We start from the raw sequence: 23,158 nt of genomic DNA, 5'->3' as shown, positions 1-23,158 counted from the left end.
AGATGGGAAAAGGAAAGCCTTCTAGAATAGCAAAATGACTCCCATAAACTAAGGCCAGGAGGCAGGAGTGTGCTGAGCAGGTGTGAGTAGGAGAAAGGCCTGATTGAAGTAGAGGGGTGTATTAAAGCAGAGTGAGAAGTAAGGCTGGAGAGGGAGGATTGGATAAGATTAAGAAGGTCTGGAAGGCCAGACAAAGGAATTTAAAAACGATATAGAAGATAAGAGAGACATAAAAGGATTGGGCAGAGAAGAAATGTGATGAAAGCAAAGTCTAAAAGAGATTATCAGATGAGGTGGACAGAGAGAGCCTGGAGTCAGAGAACTGGATTGGAGGTGAATATAGTGAACTAAGCAAAAAAAGATGAAAGGAGTCTGGAACAGGCTGGCATGGGAGGTGGAGGCTGGAAGAGACATTTTGATAGATTACTGGCTGGATACAGACACTAATAGACAAGGATAAGTCAGAGTATTCTGTAGTCTTACACTAGGAAGTTAGGGGAAAAAATTATGTCCAGTAGTAGCTGTGATTTCTCACACTGGAAATCCAGTTTTCCAGTAAAGTGGAACTTTAAAGGTTCTAATGATTTAGTATTCTCCTTGAGCAACTGAGCCATAAGTGGGCTCATAGGTGCACTTATTTTATTGTTGGCAGAGACCTTTGTTTTCCAGATGACAAAAGAGGTTCATTTAATCGCCCAAACTCAACCAATTAACTAGAGAAAGGATCAGCTAGAACCAGGTCTCTTAACTTTTAGTCTAATAAACTGTCCTAAACTATGTTGGATATGAGGGGCTTCATAGGCAATTCACAGTTGGATTTCTCAGTTTGTTTGACCGTAGTGGTCAGTGTTCAAGAGAGACAATTTACCCTTTCTCACTTAGCCCCTGTCTGCTCAGTTTCAAACCCTATACATATGAACTATCTAGCTGGTTGGGCTTCTAAACAAAAAACTCCTTGTATCTGCCTTACTAATTCTTACCTTTACGTGACTGGAAAAAGTGAGGACCTTCATTGACTGCCAGCCTCATCAGTCAATATTTTCATACTCCTCTATGGGTAACAAAGTAAAACAAATGACTTCTCAACAGAATAGAATCTTAGACTTTAAAATATGTTAACCTCCCGGGGCTGGCCCCGTGGCCAAGTGGTTAAGTTCGCGCGCTCCGCTGCAGGCGGCTCAGTGTTTCGTTGGTTCGAATCCTGGGCGTGGACATGGCACTGCTCATCAAACCACGCTGAGGCAGCGTCCCACATGCCACAACTAGAAGGACCCACAACGAAGAATATACAACTATGTACTGGGGGGCTTTGGGGAGAAAAAGGAAAAAATAAAATCTTAAAAAAAAAAAAAAATGTTAACCTCCCATCCAAACTGAAACCCCCTAGACGATACCCCTGACAGATGGTCATCTTGCCTGTGTATGTTTTCAGGAATGTGGTAGTCCATTCCTCTGTCAAGTCAGCTCTGATTACCAGAAAGCTCTGAGTCTGAGTACTATGTCACTGCAGTGTGGTTCAGTGAAAATAGCACAGGGCTTAGGGTCAAGCAGACTTGAGTTAGAATACTGACTATGTAATTTGCTGTATGACTTGAGCAAGTTGTTTATCTTCTATCAGTTCCATTTACTTCATCTGCGAATTAGAGATAATAATACCTGTTTTACAGAGTTACTATGAATATTAGAGATCATGAAAGCAAAATGCTTAATACAGTCCCTGGCACAAAGAGCTAATGAGGTGATAGCTGTAATTATCATCATCACCATTATTATTATCCCACCATTGGTCCGAGTTTGCCCTAAGGAGCTACATACATATGCCTCTCAATACTTTCAAACACTTGAATTTAGTTGTTGTGTTATTCCTAGGCGCTGTTTTTTTAGAGTAAGCATCCACCAATATTTTCTCTCTTGGTCATACTGCCCTTGGCTATGCTCCTGCATAGGATGTTTGTGGAACATGGTGCTCATAACTGAACAAAGTACTTCAATAAGACCATAAGCCTCTATTCCCAGACACTACTCTTCAAGCTGCCTAGGACTCCTTTAGCTTTTTTGGCAACAGTGTCACATACTGCCTTAGTCCTATGAAAACCTGGGGATAGTTTTCATATGAATGAGTTTTAAGTCTTCTCCATTTTGTACTTGTGTTGAATTTTTTTGGAAATTAAAAAGTAAAACTTTCTATTAACTGAAAACTTATTATATATTAGGTATTGTGCTGAGTTTTGTAGACATAGGGATGACTATGACAAAGTATTAACATCCTAGAATTGTAAGCTCCACAAGACTGGGTCTATCATGTTCACTAATGAATCCTCATTTCTTGGGATGTCTGCACACGGTTATATGCTTAGTTTGTTGAATGAACGAATGAATAAATAGTTTACAATGGAAATTTTCCCTATAAGTGAAAAAGCATTTCCTTAATTAGCTTATTTTATAAATTCAGATATTTTGTATAAGCCTATCACTTTTAGCACAACCCTAGTGTTTTTTTCCACCTAGAGTATACCCAATTTCCAAAATAAATTCATATTGTCCCTTTCAAGGCCAGACTAAATACTTACATGCTTTATATGCCGGATGGCCATTATATTCTACCACTGAAGCCTTTTAAAAAGTACTTGTTTGACCCTTAATGCACATCTCAGGGTCAGCAGTAGCAGGTTATGCTTTCTGAGCGCTAAACATCGAGAATTTCGTGAGCGAGTTCTACCAGGCCCTGACTTGCCGTGGGGGAAAATAAGGTCCTCAGGAGAAATGTGGAGCGACGGCTTAGCAGGACCTTGAAATTCTGCGCTGATCTGCGAAGTCTTGCCAGGTGCCCATAGGCCCAGCGTCTCTGGGTCGAAATCCGTCCCGCAGACGCCAGAAATATGAAATTTGGGGCTGTCTAGTTCTCTAAAACTACAGTTAGGGAGGGCCTAGGACCGCTGAGTCCTCTCACAGTTTCTTTCAGTATTTGGGCTACAGGTGAGGCACTGGTCGCCATCTTGATATCAAATGCCAGGCAAGCAGCCACTGGCGTCTCTTGGTAACCACGGAGACAGCTGTGCCGCTCCCGTAGACGGTGTAAACTACGATTCCCATCAGCTGATTTTCTCTGCTTGCGGGCAAGTTGTTTAGTTTTGGCTCGTCGGTCCGGCGACCCTGCCGCAGTGAACTGCGGGAGTTGCAGTTCGTGGCGTGGACTCACTTTTTGCTGCGAGAAGCTCCAGAACTATAAATCCCCTGAGCCAGCGGGCTCACGCATGCGCACGGAATAGCCGGTCTTCCCTAGCCCCCCTGCCGGTGCCCGAAAGGTAAGAGAGGGCGGGGGGAAGGAAGAGGAGGCGGGATCCGGGCGCTGCGTTGGCTGCGGCCTGGCACCAAGGGGGCGGCCCCGGCGGAGTGCAGAGCCAGTGGCCCCTGGCGATTATGGACCCGGCCGAAGCGGTGCTGCAGGAGAAAGCGCTCAAGTTTATGGTGAGGAGAAGGTGCAGGCCGGGGACCGGTGGAGGCAGTGGCATTGGCGGCGTCGCTGAGGCTCGGGCCTGGGTCGCCCGCCCACCGGAGGAGGGGGCAGCGGGACCTTGGGCCGAGGCCGGCGGCGGGGTCGGCTGAAGGGACGGGACGGGACTGGAGCTCCAGGGAGGCGGGAAGAGATAGAGGAGAGGACCCGGGGGTGGGGGCAGCAGCTCCGCCATCTTGTGGATGAGAGGCCAAGTGACAGCGGGAGCTTAATCGGGGAGGGGGATCTGGGCGGCGCGCGGGGCCCTGAAGGGAAAGGGGCGTGGGGACAGTTACTGAAGAGCGGAGGAAGCCCGGAGGAGAGACGCCGTGAGGCCGGGGACAGGGCCTTACCGGTGTCACTGTTACGGGTAAGGCCCGGGGAGGGTGCATTCAGGAGTGGAGAAGGGGAGCGCGGGATAGTGAGAGGAAAGATATTGGAAGTAGGGATGGGGGGAAACGGGCAGGACTGGATGCTGATGGATCTAGGGGTGGCGGAGAGAAAGCCAGGGCTGGTGGGAGACTTGTAGAATGACGGGGGAGAGATAGCCTTTGCCTTCAGGATGCAATCCCAGCTTGGCCAAACTAATGTTGACAAACTCTGGAAAGGAAGAGGCCTTACTTAGGAAGATAAGGACTGGGGAGGAGGACCTAGGGCCATGGTGACAGTCTCTGGGAAAGGAAGGGGGTATTAACTATGAGCGAGAATTACAGATGTCAGAAAAGGGATACATACTCTATTTTGACAGGAGAGGCTAAATATTGTAGTAAGGACGAGGTGAGGAAAAGCAAGAGGTTGAGTGATCAGGAAAACCTGGGTAAAGGAGATTGGGGGCAAAACTATTATCTAATAGGGAGAACAAAACAAAAATATTGCTAAATTGTAGAGATAGTAAAATGTGGGGGCCAGATGCTGTATCACTTTCTGGGAAAGGAAAGGCCATATAGATTAGAATCCCAAGACCCATAAGAACTGATGAAATCTGTAGAGAAATTCAGGAGATAAAAGGGGGAATGTAGATAGTGGAGAATGGGAGATATCAGGATTGGTGGTTACTTATCAGTTTTAGGTTGAAGCACAGTATGAGCTTGGATTGGATTTTGTGGATGCTTTTAAATCCTTTGGAACCTAATTCTTTAACTTTGTATCATGCTTTGTCTTTTGCTATGTGTATGTTTGGCAAATTCGTATAGTCTGATATTTGATGTTTTTAATCTGTTGGTTCTTGGATATCCTAGGTGTAAAACCAGACTTTATGGTTACAGCTAAAGAATGATGGGATACATAGACTTCTGTCTTAACAGGTGGCCATAGGGGCATTGATATTATTTACGATCTAGTCCTGCTTTTTCAGAAGTAATTATAAGTTTTCAGTCTAAATCTTATTTCTTTGTTAGATAGTTGCTATTTTGTGTCTTTTCCTGAAATACCAAAACAAATATAAATAAATATGGACACTAACCTAATTGAATTTAGGCTTTAAACTGCCCCATTTACAAGAATACTTTTTTTACTAAAACTTTATTTTGTATTAGTGCTTTCAGAAACATCTAACCATGGGGCCCGCCCGGTGGCGCAGTGATTAATTTTGCACGTTCCACTTTGGTGGCCCAGGGTTCGCCAGTTTGGATCCCAGGTGTGGACCTACGTATGCACCCCTTGTCAAGCCGTGCTGTGGCAGGCGTCCCACATATAAAGTAGAGGAAGGTGGGCACAGATGTTAGCTCAGCACCAGTCTTCCTCAGCAAAAAGAGGAGGATTGGCAGGCGATGTTAGCTCAGGGCTAATCTTCCTCAAAAAAAAGAAAAAGAAAAAGAAACCCCTAACCAAATTTGGAGTATATCATAAACAAAATTCCATTAGGCCTGAAGAAGCTTCTTGAACTTTTGCCCAATGTTTAAATTCTAAAGTATTAAGAAGAGAACTTTGAAAATTTTTTGGACTTTAGAAGTAAGAAGGTGCTTTATATCTACAACCAGCTTCTAAATTTAAGTCAGAAAAGTGGCAGCTGCTTATTTTTGTTTTCCTATTTAAAGGCTGACTCAATCCTAATCTTGGCACTTTTGTCAGATTTATGGAATAATGTGTGATTTACAGATCATAAAGTGACATTATGAGATCATCTCTTCTTTACTCCCCATTAGACCTCAGCCTAAGAACATTCTCAACTACTTGATCTTTGCTTTGTCCCAGTGAGCTATGTTTTGATAATGGTCTCCTGATCGAGTTAAAGTGGACATGGAGGTGCCCATGTAGTAGTTTGCAGCTTTTAGGGCACCACACATTGTTAAATGTTGAGTCAGCTTCCGTAGGGAGAAGCCAATTTTTTCTTTAATTTTAGTTGCTTTCGTTTTTGACCTTGCCTGTTATTGTGGCTGCTGTTTGAGAAAAGGCCAACTGGAAGAGGGTCACCGAGAATGATGCCTTAATAATTGAAGCAGAGAATGGAGAGTTAGAGATTTGGTATTCTTTCTCAGCTCAGAAACAGTCTTATTATGAATCTGAGTAAGTCACAACTTGCCTTTGGTCCCATTTACCCTGCTATAACATGTCTGTTTCCTCAGAGTCAATTTTGAGATAGGAAGGTATTTCATTTGGGCTTGCACCAAGTGATTAATGCACAGTACACATGGAAGGGCTATCCTTTTAATCAAATTGAAATTTTTTTTTTTTTTAAAGATTTTTTTATTTTTTTCCTTTTTCTCCCCAAAGCCCCCCAGTACATAGTTGTGTATTCTTCATTGTGGGTCCTTTTAGTTGTGGCATGTGGGACGCCGCCTCAGCGTGGCCCGATGAGCAGTGCCATGTCCACACCCAGGATTCAAACCAATGAAACACCGGGCCACCTGCAGCGGAGCGCGCGAACTTAACCACTCGGCCACGGGGCCAGCCCCTCAAATTGAAATTTTTGTATAGTATTTGTCTGTGTTTTGGCCTTACCTCTTCCCTCACTTGTGAATTGTGAATGGCAATTTTTGTACGGATGCCCTGATTTCCAGTTTAAGAAAATGTAAAATTTGTTTAAAATGCCAACATAAAATGGATATTTCTCCTTCATGAATTTTTCTCATTACCACACTAATGTAGTGCTTTGATTAGGAATTTTACAGTAAAATCTTATTAATGAGACTACTAATTCAGAGTTGAACATAATTCAAACATAGTCTAGACTTAAAGTTTACCCTTGGTTACTTGTCAAAATAATTTAAGCGGAATGTACTAGAAGCAAATGATATTAAAGCAGTAGTTACATTAACTAACCTATATGCTAAAATCTCATTCAGTTTTAGGAGGTCCTCAAGGACCTTTCCTAATACTTCCTTGGTCAGCAAAATTATAATTCAGAAAAGATACATGGGAACCAGAAGAGGACCTGAGAAGAGAAATGAAAATGATTGAGGGACTGTAGGCACCATTTTATAAAGATATATTTATATGGGGGATGGAAAGACAAGTTGAGGGATGAATTTAAGGTTTATTTTAAAAAATACACAAGATAGTCTCAGGATCAGAACTGGGGAAACATTTGAAACTTGGATGAAATAATTTTAGGGCATGTAAAATGTTTTTTTATCCAGTTAATGGATAAGTGAAACAGTATAAAAGGTAACTTTCTATGTAACAAACAACCCCAAAACTTAGTAGCTTAAAAAACAACTTAGTATTTCTCTCAAATCTCTGGTTGACTGATGGGTTTTCACTTTCACTTGGTATTGGCTGGGGTGCCAGTATGGCTAGAATGTTCAAAATGGCCCCACTTACATGGCTGGCCACTGGCTGAGAGTTCAGCTAGTGCTAAAGGCCTTCAAGTCCTACTTTATGTGGGCCTCTTTCTCCACATGGTCTTTGGATTTGTTTAAAGCATGGTGCCTGGGTTCTAAGAAGGAGCATTCCAGGAGACAGGAAATAGAAGCCAATCAGCCAGTTCTCTTAAGCCGTAAATTCAGAAGTCTGAGAATGTTGCTTTTCTCAAAGATAGTCAAGGCCAGCCCAGAGTCAGAGGGAGGGGAAATAATCTCTACTTGTAGACAAAAAGAGTGGCATACATAAACAAAGAGGGGGACGTTGCTGGAGGCCATGCCCTTTTGAGACTGGCTTCTATAGATGTTGTTCTAGTTGGATGTTCGGGCTAAAAATACAAATGGGATCAGCCAGATTTGTAGATAATAATAGTGAATGGAGGCATCTCTTTTTTGAGGTTAACTTGTTAAGGAACTAACATGATCTCCTGCATGACTTGCCTTAATGTCACTGTAGAGATAATACTGGGTGAATTAATATGATTCAGTAACTTTTCTTATTTGCTTGAGAAGTGTGTGTTTCTAAAAGCGAGAAATTATATTTTAAAATAAATACTCAGATTTTTCACTGTGATGAGCCTTTCTTTAAATCAGTGAAGTTGATTACTAGCTGGTTGGATGAACATTTGAAACTGGTTCTTAATTTAAGTTGTCAGAGTTTCTATGTAGATCTTACCTGTTCTCAATTTAAATTAGTGTTCAGGTTCTTTTCTGGATAGTCTTTGTTTTTGTTTTTTTTGAGGAAGGTTAGTCCTGAGCTAACTGCTGTCAATCCTCCTCTTTTCGCTGAGGAAGACTGGCCCTGAGCTAACATCCATGCCCATCTTCCTCTACTTTATATGTGGAACGCCTACCACAGCATGGTGTGCCAAGTGGTGCCATGTCCGCACCCGAGATACGAACCAGGGAACCCCAGGCCGCTGAAGCAGAACGTGCGCACTTAACCACTGTGCCACCGGGCCCCTCTGGATATTCTTATATGGATATTGGGTATAAAATTACAAATTAGTGATAATTCTTTTTGCTAATTTTCTTGATTCACGTTTGTAATAGATGTATATAATAGATATTGGAAGTGAATTATTAGATGTGGAATAAAAATTCTTGTACTTTGAATGATTGTCAGAAATTTTTTATTGCTAAATTAGAAAGTGAACTTTCAAAAGAGACCTCATGTTACTCTTTATTATTTGTATATTGTTTAAATCTTAAAAGAAAAGAATCAAATAAGAATGTTTTCCCTTGCTAAAGGGAGATGGGACACTATGTAAGATCTTGATCATGTGTAGATACATTTGTGGCATTACGATAAAAAAAGAAAGAATGAGAATGAAGAAAGAAGAAGAATCTTTGTGGTATTAAAATATTTTAAAATCCCGTGTGCTTTCTCACGGCATTTTAATACAGCATGGAAGTGCTTTCTAATATGTATAATAAGAATTCATTGAGGATGAAATAGAAAATTTTTACTAATATTTAACAACTTGGTCACTATAAAGAAAACTGCTTCTTTCCTTAGACCAATCCCAGCATCCTAAAATTGGTGATGGAGGGGGAAAAAATCTCTATGGGAAAGGTTCGTGGGATCTTATTGTTTCAACTAGTATTCCACAAGATTCACCTTGTGCTTGGGGAATCTCTGGATAATTCCATTTAGTTTCCCAAAGCCTGACTGAAACATAGCTAGAACATTTTACAGAAGACTCAGAGATAATAACAGTGGAATAGATATGAGAGTAATGTTGAACTAAAAATGTGATTTACGTTCTCTGAGGCATTACCATCATAGTTCCTGGATTGCCTTCATATGTGACGAGAGTCGGGGTGGGGAGCAAGGGAGCAAAAGCCACAGAGCTGAGAGAGAATTCCTGCCTTCCTAAGATGAACCTTTTGAGTTGGAATTTCATGCTGAGGCCTTGGTCCTTCCTGAGATTTGGCTCTTCCTTCAGGGTGTACTTGCCTTCCTATTCCCAGGTGTATGACATGACCTGACCTGACTGTGTCAATAACAGGATAAGCACAGTAAAGTAGGAGAGTTGATTTTTTAAAATTTTTGTTTGTTTTTTAAAATATAGTCAGCCATGAATAACAGCTAACAGCTATCATTTATTTGTTTAGTGTTTACTATATGCTGTTCTAAATTATTTGCATATATTATTTCATTTAATCCTCCCAATAATCCTGTGAAATAGATTCAGTACTGTTGTTATTCCATTTTCACATGAGGAAACTGATTCCAGAGAGGTTAAGTAACTTATGCAAAATCACCCTGGTGGCAAGGAGCCTGAGATCAAACCCAGGTAGTCTGACTCAAGACCCTCGCTTATACTATAGTTCATCCTTGAAGAGCAGAGAAATAATGGAATATGATAGCATATTTCTTTGTTAGTCAGGTGGTGGCTGGAGTGGAAGAGTTACTGTCCAGACTTACATATAGATTTTCTGATCGTTTGAATTACTGAGGAAATGGAGTAAGATTTTATAGTTATCACAGTATCATTGTATCAGTTAGCTATTGCTGAGTAATAAAGAACCACAAAATGTCATGATGTACTATCATAGATATTTATTGCCATGAATATGTGGATTTGCTTAGTATCAGATGATTTAGACTGGGCTTAGTTAGATAACTCTGGACTTGGCTGCTCTCTCGGGACAGTTCTACATGTTATTCCGGGACTCGGACTAAAGAGGCAATGACTTCCCAGGCAAAGCTCTTCTCATAGCTACAGCAAGGCACGAGAGAGCAAACCCAGTTGTTCAAGTGCCTTTCAATCATTGGTTGTACCACACTTGCTAATATTCCATTAGTCAGAGCAAGTCATATGGTCAAGCCCAAAGTCAAGGGGCAGGAAAGTACACTCTGCCCATAGAAGGAGTGGAGGAGGGAGTAACTTGCACAGTAATCTACGGTAACAATAATCTCTAATAATCTAGTCCACTTAATTCATAGAAGGATGATAAAATGCTTATGATGACAACTATTATGCTTGCTTTCTGCTCTCCATTGTTGGCACCATCCTGATGGGGTTTCTCATTTTGGTTATAACCAACACCTGTTGGTTGGATACTTCCAGAATCACAGTTTAATACAGCAGATATCTTTACGTCATGTTATGTAGGGGAAAAAAAGTCATAAAGAAATAATCAGACTCTTAACTTTAATTCATAGCGATGCCCTGATAAATTCATCAATACTGCAACAGTATTCTTCTGTCCTTGAAAAGGATAAGGTTGATATCACTCCAATGGCATTTGTAGCAGTTTGAACTGTAACAGTATTTGAATGGAGATCAGACATAATGTCCTAACAACTCCCTTGGTAGCAGATGTGGAGCTCTTAAATCCCTTTCTGCACTAAACTTAAGGCTGGAAAGATAGGGTGCTGATATTTTCAGCTTCTGAGGGACTCTTCTGGCTTTTGCTGAAAAGTCATGGAAACAGACATCTAGGAATTGTAGCATGTGGATAGTGTTTTTGCAGCACAGATGCATAAATCCTTGTACTGAGGAAGTACTACACTAACTGTCAATGTGGTTATTTGTGAATTGTTGGATTATGGGTAATATGTCAAAATATTTAATGACATCTGAAAATGTACTAGTAAACACACACAAAAAAGCATTACTTAGGTGATTTTTCTTTTCTTTGCATTCTTTAATGTTTTCTAGATTTTCTGCAGTGAATATGTATTGTTTCTAATCAAAAAAATTAAAATTTAGTATATTGAGTGTATATATGCATAAAGAAAGTACCCCAGATTAAGACCTGAACTTGATCATGGACTACAATGTAGCTAGTTTACTGGCCAGTGGTGGCTTGAACAGATACCTCACTCTGAGCTCATTTTCTCTCTTTTTTTTTTTTAAGACTGGCTCTGAGCTAACATCTGTTGCCATCCTTTCTTTTTCCTTTTTCTTCTCCCCAAAGCCCCCCAGTACATAGTTGTATATTCTAGCTGCAGGGCTGCAGGTCCTTCCAGTTGTGCTCTGTGGGATGCTGCCTCAGCATGGTGCCATGTCTGTGCCCAGGATCTGAACTGGCGAAACCCTGGGCCACCGAAGTGGAGCATGTGAACCCAACCACTCAGCCACAGGGCTGGCCCCTGAGCTCATTTTTTTAACTGGAAAATGAGCTATTGTTAGTCATATCTATTTAAAAAGCGTCTCTCTCTGTTTTTTTCTCTCAGTTCATTTAAAACTAAGTTATCGCGTGTAATGTATTAATAATTTACACCATTAAACTCCTATATGTATCCAAGATTTTCATTGGAAATTTAGGACTGCATGTTCCTAAATTGTGCTGGAGCACTGCATTTTCCTGTTAAATAGTACTCGACAAAATCAGTGGGTTGACAACTGAAAATGAGGCCAGGATAGTTGACGTGCAACATGATTTGATAAAAATGTGAATGTAAACTGAGTGTAGAACTTTGTGTTACATGTGGAGGGAGGTGCTTATGGGGGCAGGAGGAGATGAAGATACAAAGTAAAACTTCTCTCTTCTCTAGAACTTCACAATCCACTGAGAAGATAGGCATTTATAAATATCTCTTAAGGCACACTTTGGTAAATGCCAAATTAGAGGCACAGAATGCTGTAGAAGTTAAGGCAGGGGAAATTAGTTTTAACTGGAGAGATCTTTGGAAGCTTTGTGGAAGAAGAAAGTTTCATATTGGATCTTGTAGAATAGATAGATTTTGACAGTCTTGTTTCTGAGGTGGGCAGTTCCAGGAAGAGGGATTAGTTTGCATAAAGGCCGGAAGATGAGGAGATGGGCAGGCACAGGGTGAGTAGATAGGTATGACTTGAAAATAAAGTTAATAGCAGACGAAAGAAAAGATAGATTGGGAGGCTGGGAGTTTGGACTGAATCCAGTTTGTATTTAAGAATAATATTCCAGTGTACTTTGCATATGTCTATGTCTGTGTAAGCTTTTTATTGAAGATAAATATACAAAAAGTGTACAAATCATAAGTATAGATCTTATTGAATTTTTACTTATTGATCACTTCTGTGTAACCATTATCTAATATCTATAGATTAGTTTTACCTTTATTGGTATTTAACCGTATATAAATGGAACCACTCTAGAATATATTCGTTAGCTTCTGCGTCTTTTGTCCCACATTGTTTGTAAGAAGATTCTTTCAGGTTCTTGTTAGGTGTAGTATGTTCATTCTCATTGCTGGGCAGTATTCCACTGTGTGAATATCCTTCAATTTTTTAGCCATTCTATTGTTGATGGACGTTTGGTTTATTTCCAGTTTTTGGCTACTGTGAATTGTGCTGTTATGAATAGTCATGTACATGTATTTTCTTGAAAATGAGTGTATGTTTCTGTTGGGTATATACCTAAGAGTGGAATTGCTCGGTCATAGGGTATGAAAATGTTTAGCTTTAGTAGTTACTATGAAACTTGTTTTCCATTTTACACTTCCTGTAGGAGCATATGAGAGTTCCAGTTGCTGCACATTCTTCTAACATTCACTTGATATTGTCTGCCTTTTGCATTTTAGCTATACTAGTGGGTGAATGGTACTATCTCACTGTTTTAATGTGCGTTTCCTTAATGACTACTGTAATCAAGCACATTTGTAGGTTTATTGGCTGTTTAGATATCCTCTTTTGTGAATTGTCTATTCAAGCTTTGGTCATTTTTTCTATTGGATTGTCTGACTTTTATTGTTTTCTTCCGTAGATTCTGAAATATACAAATCTTTCATCACTAGAATTTTTTTGTTTTTAGACTTTTTCATTTAAGTGATCAGTAAAAAAAAGTCACAAGATTTTATACTACCTACCCAGGATTCAAAGGGTTAGCAAGTTTTTTTTCCCTATATACCAATACTTAAAAAAGAATCACACTATTAGCACTATTGTTTTATGAAAGAAAGAAAGAGAACTTTAATGCCACAAAAGTCAAAAGGATATAATCTCAGAATGAAGGAAACTGTTTGAGGTAGGCAGAATAATGCCCATCCCTCCTAAGATGTCCAATCTAATCCCAAAAATCTGTGAATATGTTAAATTCCATGGCAAAGGGTAATTAAGGTAACAGAGGGAATTAAGGTTGTTAATCAGCTGACTTTAAGGTAGGAAGATTATCCTGGATTATCTGGGTTGGACCCAGTGTAAACATAAGGGACCGTAAATGTGTAAGAGGGAGGCTGAAGAGGAGGTCAGAGTGATGCCATATGACAACTCAATCCACTGTTTCTGGCTTTGAAGATGAGGGAGAAGAGCCATGAGCCAAGGAATGTGGGCAGCCTCTAGAAGCTGGACAGGACAAGCTCTAGCTTCCAGAACAGAACATAGCCCCACTGACATCTTAATTTTGGCTCAGTGAGACCCATTTCGGATGTATGAACTACAGAACTATAAAATAATAAAATTATGTTGTTTTAAGCCACCCAGTATGTGTAATTTGTTACAGCAGCCATGAAAAACTAATACTTTATGAAGAGAAGATAGTTACCCTAATTGGGATGTGTGTGTGTGTATTTAACACACACACGCACACATATAATATCACTGTCTTTATTTTTAGTGTATAGTAACTACCAGTGCAGTTTTTTTCTCATTCTCTTAATGTTTTGTTGTGAATTTCTTTTGAGATTGATTCTTTTGAATCAATCTCAGAATTACAGAAAAGCTTCAAGTACAACACAAATGACATTTTTTCCTTAATCATTTGAGAGTAAGTTGTCACATCATCACCAAATACTTTAGTGTGTATTTTCTACAAACAAGGACGTTTTCTACATAACTGTAATACAACCATCAAAATTCAGAAATTAACATACAGTACAATCACAGATCTAACACTTAGGTCCCATTCAAATTTTGCCAGTTGTTCCAGTAATATTCTTTATAACAAAAAGATCCAATCCAAAGTCATGCATTGAATTTAGTTGTCATGTCTCTAGTTTTCTTCAATCTGGAACAATTCTGTAGTCTTTCTTTGACTTTTATGACTATGGCACTTATAAAGATTATAGGCAAGTTATTTTATAGAATGGTTCCTCAATTTGAGTTTATCCAGTGATGTTTCCTCATGATTAGATCTAGGTTATGTATTTTTGCCAGAAATACCATGGAAGTGATGCTGAGTGTACTTATTGCCTCCTGTCATGTGACACATGACTTTTATTTGTCTTGTAACTTTACTTGATTAAAGTGGCATCTGCCACTTTCTTCCTTTAAAATTAATGTTTTTTTCTTTGTAATAAGTATTTTATGAGAAGGTACTTTGAAACCATGTAGCTATCCTGTTCATCAGATTTTCAATCTATTTATAACAGAATGGGCTTATGAATTCTGTTTAATTTGATGGGTTATAATTCATTACTATCATTGTTTATTTTGATGCTTGTATCATTCCCTGTTTGGCTAATGAGAGTGCTTTCAAGGTGCTTCCTTTGTTTTTTTGATGTATTCCCATCCTTCTTTGAGAATTTTCTTATTTTCTGGTATAAGAAGATATTCTAGTCTCATCTTGTACTTTTTTGCCCCAGCCCTGGAATCAGTGATTTCTCCAAGGAGCCCTGGTTTCTTTTAGTAGAGAATGATATTTAAAAGTCAAGATCTGGGTGTTGGGTGTGCTCATCACTATTGGGATGTCACTGCTCCCAGATTCTCTCACTGGACAGAGGTAGGGAATATATGTATGTGTAAACATATGTTTACATGTATATGTTATATATAACATGTATATATTATATACGTGTGTATATAACATACATGTTAATGTATACATATACATATATTCATAAGCACATTTATATTGCTATTTTAATTTTATGTACGTATTTATTTAATGAATTCACCATGAGTTCACACTGATATCTCTAATTCTAGTCTAACACCACAGGGTTCGTTCCATAATTTCCTTTCCATAATTTATTTATTTTATTTATTTTTATTCTTTTAAAGATTGGCACCTGAGCTAACATCTCTTGCCAGTCTGCTTTGTTTTTCTTCTTCTTCTTATCCCCCAGTGTGTAGTTGTATATTCTAGTTATAGGTCCTTCTGCTCTGCTGTGTGGGACTACCTCAGCATGGCTTGAGAGCTGCTAGGTCCGTGCCCAGGATCCAAACTGGTGAAACCCTGGGCTGCCAAAGCAGAGCATGTGAACCTAACCGCTTGGCCATGGGGCTGGCCCCTATTTCGTGTTTTTAGATGCTGTTTTTAAAATATAATTTTCTGTTTGTTGCTGATAGTGCAGAGGTTTTTAATCTCAGATCCATGGCCCCCATTCAAAGTCTAAACACCTGAGTACTTACAGTACTGAAAGGTCTATAATTTACATCTGAATCTGATTCTCACTGGGGGCAGTAACAACAAAGAAGATTAAAGACCACTTTAGTGGTTTGACTTAGAGTGGATTGGACTGGGGAGGGAGGAAGAGACAGAGGAAAGGAAGCCACATAAAGGGTATATAATAGTCTAGGCAAGAAGTCATGTGGGCTTGAGCTAGGGGAGTAGATACAGAAAGAAGAAAAGACATTCAAGGAATATTCTGGAGATAGAATGAATAAGGTTTGCATGGAGTAGGATAGGAGAAATAAAGAGAAAAAAGAAAAGTAAAATATGGCTGGTGTCAGGCATATTCAGGGCAACTAGTTAAAGGGAAGGTCATCATTGCAGTAGGTATGGGAAAATGAGTATTTGGTGGGTAAAGACATTGGGATAGTTCCTAACTTTAATAAGGAGACTAAATTTAAGATATATTCACATAGATAAAAATGGGCAAAATAAGATAATATTTGGGATTTGCTTTGGGATTTGGAAGGTTGAAAGTGAGTGTTGGGAATTCATTTTATACTATTCCATACTTTTCTGTTTATATAAAAGTATCCATAATAAGAGGTTAAAAAAGAAAGATTTATCCACATAGAGAGTGAGCCAAACTGAAGTTCTCTGGACCAGCCCTACTCAAATTCCTATGTGATAGAAAGATCAGGATTCTGCTAAACATTGCCTTTGGTTTGAGTAATTTCATTATCACTGTCTGTTGTACTGGGGACACTTTTATCAAGATCAGCCAGATAAGGAAGCACAAAGCTACAGAGGCTTACATGTTAGCTGAGGTAGGCCAAGTGCTTGGATGTGGCTAGGAGTTGAGGAGAGGAAATTTAGCCAGGCAGATGGAACATGGTGTGAAAACAGGTGGCAGGGCTCCCATTTCAAGTTAGGCCTCAGAAGTGGAACTGGAATACCCACTAAAGAACTGAAGAATTCATTCATTCATTCAACTGTGCTCAATAGTGCCCGCAGCAATAGTTCTATACTTTAGTATGCATAAGAATTATTGGGAGAGCATGTTAAAATGTAGTGCAAATCACCAGCTCCTCTTCCCTCCACTTAATTTGATAGGGCTCAAGAATGTGCATGTTTAACAAGCATCTCAATGTTTCTGATGCAGATATTTCTCAGATCACACTTTGACAAAATGTCTAGTCTCCTGTGTCCTGACCAGCTTACCAACACAGAGGGAGTCGGGGAAACACTGGCTAGAACCAGAGTGAAAGGTGAGGCCTTGTACATAGGGAACATAGCAGGAAGGAGCTGAGTTAACTGGAATCAAGAGTGAAGGCAGGTGGTAATCATTTTGTAAAATATAAGTGTATTAAATCAACATGTTGTACACTTTACACTTGCACAGTGTTTTATGTCAATTATGTCTCAATAAAGCTGGAAAAAAGGAGTGATGGCAGAATGAGACAAACCTCATGGCAGAGGCTTGGAATCTCTTTGAATCCAACTGGTTAGTAGTAAGTTGGTTTCTAAAAAGAATTTACTCCTGGGGGCTAAGTGTTTGCAGCTGGAGAAATTGGTGAACTATGGGAGCAGAAAAATAAGCGAGATATGCCATTTATAAGTGGTATATCTAGTAGAAGAACAGTAGCAGCATCCCAAAATGTGGCCATTCTAGATATGTTAAAATCACATCACGATACAACTGGTAGTCTCTCCTAGTGAAATGAAAAGGTTATGATAGTTCTAATGCTACTTTTATTGTTAATATTCTAGGCCCTATCACATATGTGAAAATAAATGACAGTAGATTACCTCAACAGTTGTTTTATTGTGCTCTTAAGTAGAAGTAATGTCAAGGAATGAAGGAAGAATTTTGAGGAGTCGTTGAAGTGTTGCTTAAAGCAACAAGGCATAACTGAATGGTAGGGAAATTTATGGTGAACGATTAGTCTCTCATACAATTATAGAGGCTGGAGTTATTCTTTTGAGCAAGGACCTCAGGCTGACCTCCATTGAGAGGCACACAACCACAGGCTCCCTGGGTAGTGAGAAATTCTTTCTGAAAAGGTATTTTTACCTCCATCCCTTAGATTGTAATCACCAACAGCCATCAGCATCTTTAAAATAGTGGAAAACGTAATTTGATACACTTAAATGAAGTAAATGTAAAGGTGCTTTCTAAGCCATAGAATATGGTGGTGGTGATACTTTTACAATAAAACTCTTTTTTTTAATTCTCTCATTACTGTCTCTTTTAATGGAAGTTACAATATTTGCTTTGCAAAAAGAAAAAAACAGAAAAATGCTGGTTGAGCTTACTCTGCTGTGTCTGACAGGGCACTCTGACAGTATTATATAAATATAAAAAGTGGGTTTATGGTCATTGTAATTTTGTATCTTTATTTTACCCGTTTAACTAGACTGTATACCTCTTTAGTTTATGAGCCCTTTAGGTTTCCTCCCCATCCTATTTAGTAGCATTATTTATTTATTTATTATTTTTTATTGCAGTAACATTGGATTATAACATTATATAACTTTCAGGTGTACATCGTAATATATTTCAAATTCTGTGTAGATTACATCATGTTCGCCACCCAAAAACTAATTATAAAAAAATAAGGAACACTTCACGAATTTGCGTGTCATCCTTGCTCAGGGGCCATGCTAATCTTCTCTATATTGTTCCAATTTTAGTATAAGTGCTGCCGAAGTGAGCACTGCAATAAAACTCTTAAAACGAAATAATTCACACAGACTTCCAAGGTTTATTGAATAGGCATTCCACCCCTATTCCATTTTATTGTTTAAACATATATTTATTCATGCCTACTTGTGCAAGTTTTTGGTCTTAGTTCTTTTTTTCAATTAGCATCCAGTAAAGCTGACTTTTTAGTGTACAGGTATCAGCATTTTAACACATGTATAGATTCATATAACTGCTACCACAATCAGGTACAGAACAGTTCCATCACGCCCTAAAAAACTCCTTTGTACTATCCCCCCATATCTAACTCCTAGGAATTGTGATCTCTTCTCCCTCATTTTAGTTTTATGTTTTTGAGAATATCCTATAAATGTATAAATGGAATCATATAATATTTAATCTTTTGCTACTGACTTCTTTCACTCAGCATAATGCCTTTGAGATAGATTCATCCAAGTTGTTAACATATCATCAGTCCATTCCTTTTTATTGCTTAGTAGTATTGTGTTATTTGGACTATACCACATTTTGTTTTTCTCTTCACCTGCTGAAGGCCATTTGGGTTATTTCCAGTTTTTGGTGATTCTAAATAGAGCTGCTGTAAATACTCATGTATAGGTTTTGTGTGAACATAAATTTTCATTTCTCTAGGATAAATACCCAGGAAGGGAATTGCTGGGTCTTATGGTAAGTGTATGTTTAACTTTATAAGAAACTGCCAAACTCTTTTCCAGAGTGGCTGTACCATTTTGCATTCCCACAAAGTTTGAGTTGTAGTTGTTCTGCATCCTTACTAGCACTTAGGATTGTGAGTATTTTTTATTTTAGCTATTCTAATAGCTATATAGTACTCTTACTGTGGTTTTAATTTGCGTTTCTCTAATGCATGCCTTACTTCTTGATAACTTTATCTATTGGGATCAGACACAAAGGATAGTCATCATCAGAAGATTCAGAAGAATGGTCATCAGAATGATATGTCTTAAATTTAGCGTTCTGTGAAAGACTTTTTGTGAATATTTTTAAAAGGAGTTTGTGCTAATGAATGTTTATGGTTTTTCAATGAAGTGCAAGGAACTCTGAAACCCATCTACGAAGTTTCAAGTAAGCCCTGTGACAGTGAGAATGAGAGAGTGACTTAAGAGGGTTTTTTTTCTGGTGGACTTTGGTCTTATGTAGGACACTGTGGCTTTTATTTTTTTTTAATTTTTTAACTTTTTAAAAGATTTTATTTTTCCTTTTTCTCCCAAAGCCCCCCGGTACATAGTTGTGTATTTCTGGTTGTGGGTCCTTCTAGTTGTGGCATGTGGGATGCCACCTCAGCATGGCTTGACCAGTGGTGCCATGTCCACCCCCAGGATTCGAACTGGCAAAACCCTGGGTCGCCAAAGCAGAGTGCGCGAACTTAACCACTTGGCCACGGGGCCGGCCCCATGTGGCTTTTAATAAACTGAAGAGAAAGACAAGTGAAAAAGAAAAATATCTGGTCATCCTATAATTTTTTTAAATAGTGCCAAATAAGTGAGAAACACTCATGGTCATCATGATAACATTTGCTTGTCTCCTCTTCCTGGCAGCATAGGTCATGGTATGATTTTGAGTAACTTTCTTCTTCAGGGAAATAATTTAGATAGAGCAAAGGAGGGCATTCCCTTGAGTAATATATTTGTTTGGCCCCCTTCTGCTTCTCCCTTCTTCATAAATCATCCCAAGCAGCGGTCTGTATTATAAGAAGCAAACCAAATAATTGTTAATTAAATGTTTAGTGTTTATTTTAGTTGGTTATTAGCTTGAGGTCAAATTTGTTTGATGAGTAAATATGGAAAAGTTATGTTTTTTACACTTTGAATACATACTTGCTGATCATTGGGGTGTTACCATTTTATGAAGCTGGAATTTAATTTCCTTGTTTTTAACCACTCTAGAGGCTTATCGTTACTGAATCTTTGTTTTGATGTTGTTAGGGATGTCAGTACTTTCCTTGATACCAAGTTCTCAGTTAGGAAATAGCCTCCCGATTATAACTTGTTTCCGTGGGAAGATGCAGTTAACTTTGAAGCAGTTTCCAGTAATATATTGCTGCAGAAATAAACTCTCAAGTGGTGACTCAGTTTAGTGTTCAGTGTAATTTAGAAAAGGTGACTTAAATAGAAGAACGTTGATGCATCTGTTTTTCAAATTGCAGTTAATTATAATGACTGCTTGTAGGGTCTACTTTATTCTCTCTTGGAATCTTGCCTAACTTTACAAATTTTACATGATTTGAGTTTAAAAACGGACAATTTAAACGTTAGTCAAGTGAATTAATGGAAAGAATCCTGCCTTATCAAATTCTGCTTCTAAAGGTCTTTCATACCCTCCAATCACATCCAGGTATGGCATTTTGAAAATCAGAATGATTGCTTCAGCTTTTATCAGAGTTTGAGAATATGAACTCTTTTTGTGCTGGTATTGTGTCATCTTTGATTATATGGTAATCTTGGGGATATAGTCCCTTTACTTGACACATACCGACTGCATCAACAAACTATATAATCCGTGTTATGTTCATATGTGGTCATGTTAAAAAATGTTTCTTAAATATTATTACATGTGTTTTACCAATATCTCATGGAAAAATATTCATAGTGTTTTGAAAGCATTCATGTTAAACAAAATTAGAAATGATGTTTATCTCATTTGGAACTATTTCTCTTTCAATGTATCATTAAAGTGTAAGTACAGTATCTAAGAATTTATACTATAGGATCAACTGAGACTTTGATTTAAGTATATTATAAATTATACATGGAAGCCTGCATAAGATACTACATATTTTTTCCAAAGAAGCTTCTTTAAATGGTTCTGTTAAGTGTAGGAATGTTCTGATGATTATCTTTTTAATTAAAATGAGAAATCTTTGTTTAAAGTGGCATTCTTCTTTTACGGCCTGTTACAGTCTCTGTAACAATCATTTCTTAAGTCTGAACGTTTTATTTCCAGGAATCCATTTATATAAAACTATGTTTAGACTTAATTAAGGAACGATTCTTACAAAGCTTGTAAATAGCCAGGAAAAAAGGGACCGAAAATAAAACTGACATTCACATTTAACAAAATGATTGTTACAAGGTATGTAATAAGCTATAAAAATACAATAAATCCCTTTTTATAAGAGTTCATATTTTTTGATCCTTGTTTTCAAGGGTATTTAAGAAAAATATCAAAGCTCTGCAAAATGACATCTGTTTTGCTGAATGGACTAGTGATAACTTCTTTTATTTATAACTGACAGTGCTGGAGTTCTACCTGTCTGTCTAGTGTGTTTTCTTTGAAATACCTTATAATAAGTTTAGATTGGAATGTAAATTTTACATTGTGCTATAGTAAAAACGAGCTGGTTCTCCTCCCACGTATACTACTTTCTAGAAGTCATAAAACATTGGACAAGTTGCTTAAGTTCTCTGAGTCTCATTTTCCTCATCTGGAAAGTGGAGATAATAGTACTCCTCCTACTTCAAAGAGCTGTTATGAGAACTAAGGGAAATTATAAGTAGTGAAAATATTTTTGTTTGTTTTTGTTTTTTTTTATTTTCAGATGTACATCACATTTTGAATTCTGTGTACATTACATCATGTTCACCACCCAAAAACTAATTATAGTCCATCCCCTCACATGTGGGCCTAATCACCCCTTTTTTCCTCCCCCCTTCCCCTATGGTAACCACCAATCCAATCTCCAATGCTATGTGTTTTTTTGTTGTTTTTCTCTTCTACTTATGATTGAGATCATATGGTATCTTGACTTTCTCCCTCTGACTTATTTCACTCAGTATAGTACCCTCAAGGTCCATCCATGTTGTCACAAATGGCTGGATTTCGTCATTTCTTATGGCTGAGTAGTAGTCCATCGTGTATAAATACCACATCTTCTTTATCCATTTGTCCCTTGATGGGCACCTAGGTTGCTTCCATGTCTTGGCTATTGTGTATAACGCTGTAGTGAACATAGGGGTGCATGTATCTTTATGCCTTTGTGTTTTCAAGTTCTTTGGATAAATACCCAGCAGTGGAATAGCTGGATCATATGGTAGATCTATCCTTAATTTTCTGAGGATACTCCATACTGCTTTCCATAGTGGCTGTACCAGTTTGCACTCCCACTAGCAGTGAACAAGGGTTCCCTTTTCTCCACATCCTCTCCAACATTTGTTGTTTCCTGTCTTGTTAGTTATAGCCATTCTGACCGGAGTGAGGTGATACCTCATTGTAGTTTTGATTTGCATTTCCCTAATAGCTAATGATGTTGAGCATCTTTTCATATGCCTGTTGGCCATCCGTATATCTTCTTTGGAGAAATCTCTGTTCAGATCTTTTGCCCATTTTCTAATTGGATTGTTGGTTTTTTTGTTGTTGAGCTGTATGAGTTCTTTGTATATTTTGAATATTAACCCCTTGTCTGATATATGGTTTGCAAATTTCTTCTCCCAATTGTTAGGTTGTCTTTTTGTTTTGTTGATGGTTTCCTTTGCTGTACAGAAGCTTTTTAGTTTGATGTAGTTCCATTTGTTCATTTTTTCTTTTGTTTCCCTTGCCCAGTCAGACATGGGACTTGAAAATGTGCTGCTCAGACGGATGTCAAAGAGCGTACTGCCTATGTTTTCTTCTAGAAGTCTCATGGTTTCGTACATTCAAGTCTTTAATCCATTTTGAGTTGATTTTTGTGTATGGTGTAAAGGAATGGTCTACTTTCATTCTTTTGCATGTGGCTGTCCAGTTTTCCCAACACCATTTATTGAAGAGACTCTCCTTTCTCCATCGTATGCTGTTGGCTCCTTGTTGAATATTAGCTGTCTATAAATGTGTGGGTTTACTTCTGGGCTCTCAGTTCTGTTCCAGTGATCTGTGTGTCTGTTT

At 38.4% G+C, this 23,158-nt stretch overlaps 1 protein-coding gene and 1 non-coding gene across 7 annotated transcripts in view; one reads left to right on the top strand and one right to left on the bottom strand.

The window, feature by feature from the left end:
• Window positions 1-3,295: 3,295 nt before the first annotated feature.
• Window positions 3,296-23,158, top strand: part of BTRC (beta-transducin repeat containing E3 ubiquitin protein ligase) — a 161,124-nt gene continuing 141,261 nt past the window's right edge. For 3 of the 6 annotated variants that reach the window (XM_014837644.3, XM_014837641.3, XM_014837640.3), the window contains exon 1: window positions 3,300-3,468. In XM_014837644.3, coding sequence (XP_014693130.1) covers window positions 3,421-3,468 — 48 coding nt within the window. In that variant the 5' untranslated portion in view covers window positions 3,300-3,420. Of the gene's footprint in view, window positions 3,469-3,687; window positions 3,864-23,158 lie in introns of those variants that run through there. The other 3 variants (XM_014837639.3, XM_070484872.1, XM_014837643.3) reach the window with 3 other exon arrangements.
• On the bottom strand, window positions 18,170-18,276 carry LOC123283698 (U6 spliceosomal RNA). The gene has a single exon (XR_006524364.1). It is a non-coding gene; the product is annotated as a U6 spliceosomal RNA (small nuclear RNA).

This window comes from Equus asinus, chromosome 2 (assembly GCF_041296235.1).
Source record: "Equus asinus isolate D_3611 breed Donkey chromosome 2, EquAss-T2T_v2, whole genome shotgun sequence".
Classification (NCBI taxonomy): domain Eukaryota; kingdom Metazoa; phylum Chordata; class Mammalia; order Perissodactyla; family Equidae; genus Equus; species Equus asinus.
The sequence above is the reverse complement of the archived record's forward strand: the minus strand, read 5'-3'. Positions and strand labels throughout refer to the sequence as shown.